Here is a 4,546-nt window from a genome sequence, read left to right on the forward strand (position 1 = left end):
CCCACCCCAGCCGCCACTCACCTTCCGGCAGGGCTTGGAGGAGACCTCAAAGGAGGCCTTGAAGGCTCTTCGCTGTTGCGTGGTGAGGATGGTCCGGGGTCGCTTGGGTCTTCGTGGGTCCTTCCCATCGTCCCCGCTGCCCTTGCTCTGGCTGCCCTGCCCCTTGGCTGGCTTCATGTCCCCATCTTCGTCCTCACTCTTCACTGTGGGGGACACAACCCAGCCTGTCAGGTAGGGCTGAGGGGCAGTCCTAGGTCCTAGCTTGTAGCCTCAGGTGACAAAGGTGACATGACACCTGACAAGATCCCATCTCCATCTGCTGACACCTGCTGTGGGTGCCCAGCACCCCGGGATCAAGAGCCCTCCTTCCCAGCCGGCAGCCTGCCTTGCCGGGTCCCAGACGTACAGGGTGTGCTCACATTCGCACGCAGGGCAGGTCTGCTGGCCTCTTAGGGCTGATGGACACCCTTAAGACAGATGATGGCATCTGTGGCCCAGGCTGGCCCTGGATTGCCCCCAACCCATCTTGCCTTGGACCCTCCTTATCCTGTGGACCTCTGTCACCCTAGAGACCTCAGCCCAGCATGCTGCCTTCAAGAGAAGTCTCCGCTGCACTAGCCGCGTGCCCGCTGGGTGTGGGGTGATAAGAGGAGAACACAAGGGGCCTTCTTTCTTGAAGCTTCCAGGGACTAAGAATCGACTGACAAAGGACATGTACCACACGTCCTCACGCCGGAGTACGCATGGCAATGGTGTGCATGTGCACACACGGAGGAACACTCACCCTCTGACATGCACATGCAGATTAGCAATTGGCCCACAGCAGCCCGTGCACATGCCGCTCACAGACACAGGCCAGGGGCACATGACACAGGCAGGGACACATAGGCCTGCAACCTGATCATGTGTTTCATGATCACACATGCGGCGTGAAAAGCGTGTGTTCACCCAGCCACACACCCACACCACAAGCATGTGCAGCACTTCCGTTCCCCTGAGTACTGGGCTGCAGCGATGCCAGCCCCAGGGGGCAGCCGAGCCTCCCCACCCCGCCTACCGCCAGGCCACCTGCTGCCCTCGCCTGAGCTGGGCTCTCTCCTCCAGGCCTGTCTTTCTCAGATCATGAGCCCTGTGGAGGGGCCGGTCTCCCCTCTCCCAGGCCTGGCACGAATGGGCAGTGGCACCAGCCTGGCCTCTGCTCCTCAGGGGGAGCTCGGGCAGCCGCAGGAGGGGCTGTGGTGATGCCCTGCCCAGGGAAGATAGCGACAGAGGGAGAAGAGCCCACTACCTCCGCCAAGGCCCCCACAGTGACAGACCCCTGTGCATGCAGGTACCGTGACTGTGGGGCTCAGGATGCCCCTGAGGGGGCCAGCCACCTCCCCAGCCTGTTGCACATTACACAGTTTGTGCACGTGTCTGTGTGTGCACGTGGGCAGTGGGTGGGAGTATGTGCACAAACACACAAGTGCAGCCATGAGTGCCTGGCTGCGTGTGTCTGAGTGTGTACGCCTGTGTGTACCTGGGTAGGGTTTGCAGGTTGGACGCGTGAATACATATTCACACCTATACGCATGTGTATGTGCATCCCAGGCGTGCCTGTGTGTGTGCAAGTGTGATCACATGCTCGTGTCTGTAGGGTCATGTGATTCAGGGCCAGTGTCCGGGTGCATTTTGAGCCGGGGGTGGTGTGCACAGTAGTGTCCGTGTGCTTGTGTGGCGTGGGTGTGTCGTCCTTGCGTGGCTCAGGTCCCTGCTGAGGAGCTGGCCTGGCCGTCCTCACCACACCAGCCTGGGGACAGCACTCACCAGAGTCGGACTCGTCGGGGCTCACGGAGCTGAGCAGGTCCTTCTCCTTCTCATAGTCGCCCTTGCACAGCAGCTGGCCTTCCTTGAGCACAAACTCGTCACCCTTGCGCAGCTGCCGCTCGCACACGCAGCAGCAGAAGCAGCCCAGGTGGTACACGCACTCCAGCGCCCGCATCACGAACTCCGTGGGTGCGATCTTCTCCATGCAGCCACTGCACTTGGCCGCGAAGAGCCTGCCAGTGCACAGAGTGGGCGTGTCGGCCGGGCCCAGGGTCTCCCAGAGGCCACTGCCTCCAAGGGCCTCTCCCTCCTGCCACCCGGACCCCCAGGCCCACGTGGGACAGGCCCTCCTTGGCACAGGGCCAGGCAGTGGGAGGGCCCTGCAGGCCTACTCTTCTGCCTGGCAGGTTCAAGTGACCCAAGGTGTGTCCTGGCCTGGGTGCATCTGCTCAGGGCCCGTCCACCCAGAGGCATGGTGGCCACTAGAGGGCAGTGTGTAGGATCAGTCCGCCTTCCCCCAGGGCAGGGTGATTGGGGGAGAGGGTCCCACCCATCCCAATTCCCTGACCTACTTTGCCTCCTCCCTACTCCTCCCTCAACCCCACATCCGTGCATCCTGATCCTGTCCAGCCTTCCAGCCTCGGGCCCTCCCCTGCCTAAGCAGCTGCCCCAATCCCCTCCCCAGGCTCCTGGCTACTCTAACCCCTCAACCTTCTCTCACCTGACCCCCCAACACAGGATCCAGAAGGATCTTTTTAAACACATGTCTGATCTTGCTGCTTCCTGCTCCACCTTCTTCCACGGCTCCCTAGGGCCCTTAGAAGAACATCAAGCGCCCAACCTGGTGATCAGGGGCCCCATGGTCCTGCCTCCTCCTTCACCACCTCCTGTGCTTCACAGAACAGCTGCTGTTTCTCCAAAGTGCCATCATGGTGGCCTTTCCACATGCTCTTTCCTGTGCCTTATTAACCTGGTTTCAGCTCAGGCATCGCCACAGTGCGGGGTGGGGCAAGCCCACCGCGGCAGCCACGGTTCTAAGCATTTTAGCAGACAGGAGATGAGCCCCCGAAACAACCCTATGGGGCAAGAACCTGAACTGGCCCCATTTTAGAGATGGGGACACTGAGGCCCTGAGGGGGGCATGGGAGCCAGATGGGTAGTCAACATGGGGGCCACTCCCAGCCTGGACTCGATCCAGTCCCTCCATGACAGAGTGGCTCCTGCTCCCGTCTGCGGAGACAACCCTGGCGGGGGTCTCTGCCTCTGGCTGGGGGGGCTGGGCGACAGGCCCCTCCTCTGCCGGCTGCTGACCGCTCCCCCCGACACCCCCCTACCCATCACGCGCCCTGCTCTGTGGGAACTCGGCCTCAACAACACTTTGATGGAAAAATTTATGAAGAATCAAATTATTGCTGCTGGGAGGGAATTAAAACCATTTTTCATTCCCTGCGTCCCCGGGCCACGTCTGCAGGCGCCACCTTGGGAGCGCTGTGCACATCCCATCCCTCTTTATGGCCCGCCATCTCGGGCAAGGATTACAGCTGCAATTCTCCACTAATCGGCTCTGGAACAGGAATGGCCATAAATGTGCGGCTCTGGGCCTGCCACCCTTCCCGGGGCTGCCATGCACCGCCCACGGCGAGCCACTGGGGTGCAGTGGACAGGGCCAGCTTGAGCTCTGCCTGCTGTCCTAGCACTGACCAGGACGCTCAGCTTGGAGGCACCTCCAGGTTCTCTGGACACCCACCTCTATTCTTCCCGGTGGGCTCCTACTCATCCTGCAACGCCCAACTCCAATGCCACCTCCTCTGGGAGGCCTTCTCTGATGCCCCATCTAGGGGGAGCGGCCTCCTCTGTGCTCCCCTGAGCTCTCCTCTGGCCTCAGCTCACTCTGTTGTAAAATTGGACATCAACAGGACCTCCCTCCGATACGTGGCCAGGATTTGATGATCCTGAGCACATAACCCCGTAAGCATCACCGTGGAGTGGCCACACACTCTGAGGGTGCCCAACTCTACTGGGGTCCTACGAAGCAGGGCCTGGCTCCACCAGATCCTCAAGGAGGCCCCTGCATATTTGAGGAGAGGCAAGCGCAGGCCCGGAGTCTGCGCAGCTCAGGCTGAGCTCTGCACTCCAGGCAAGCGGCAGCCTCCAGCTCACACACTGCAGGTTTTGCAAAGGGCACACCAGCTGGGTCTCAGCTCCAGGTCTATCCTTTGGTTGGATATTCTTGTTCAGAGCACAACCTACTCAACTGTCCGTGGCAGCTGCAGGGCACCTCAAGGATTCTGGCTGACCAGCCACCTCTGCTAAGGACTTGCAGAAGCAAATGACCATGGAGGATGCTCCTGCCCTGTGTCCCTCCCTGGCCCTCTGTACCTGACCGAGGGACCCCACTGAGGTCCGCAGGCTGCCCTTGAGCAGACAGACACAGGCAGAGTCTTTGCAGCAATGGCAGGGCCAGGTCCCAGGCCAGGGTCAGCACATCTTGGGTGGCTCCCAGAGAGGAGACCTCCTTAGGCTGGGGGTGGGGGTGCGGGCTGGTGACCCGCATTCGCGGGGTGCGGGCTGGTGACCCGCATTCGCGGTCGAATCCACCATGCTGGCTGTTGAGAACAGCGCGCTAATGCCTTGGCAGCAGGGGGTGGATTGCTACTTTCTCCAAACTCATCAACACAATCTATTATTAATACTTCTCCAAAGGCTCGGTGCCGCCATTACGGAGGCAGCGCCAGCCACT

General features: G+C 61.0%; 1 protein-coding gene across 1 annotated transcript in view; it reads right to left on the reverse strand.

The window, feature by feature from the left end:
• Positions 1–4,546, reverse strand: part of Lmx1b (LIM homeobox transcription factor 1 beta) — a 71,329-nt gene that overhangs the window by 6,166 nt on the left and 60,617 nt on the right. Inside the window, exons 3-4 of the mRNA XM_048812798.1 lie at positions 1,807–2,039; positions 7–203 (exon numbers count right to left, since the gene is read on the reverse strand). Coding sequence (XP_048668755.1) covers positions 7–203; positions 1,807–2,039 — 430 coding nt within the window. The remainder of the gene's footprint in view (positions 1–6; positions 204–1,806; positions 2,040–4,546) is intronic.

Source organism: Marmota marmota, unplaced genomic scaffold, assembly GCF_001458135.2.
Source record: "Marmota marmota marmota unplaced genomic scaffold, marMar, whole genome shotgun sequence".
In the NCBI taxonomy this organism is placed as follows: domain Eukaryota; kingdom Metazoa; phylum Chordata; class Mammalia; order Rodentia; family Sciuridae; genus Marmota; species Marmota marmota.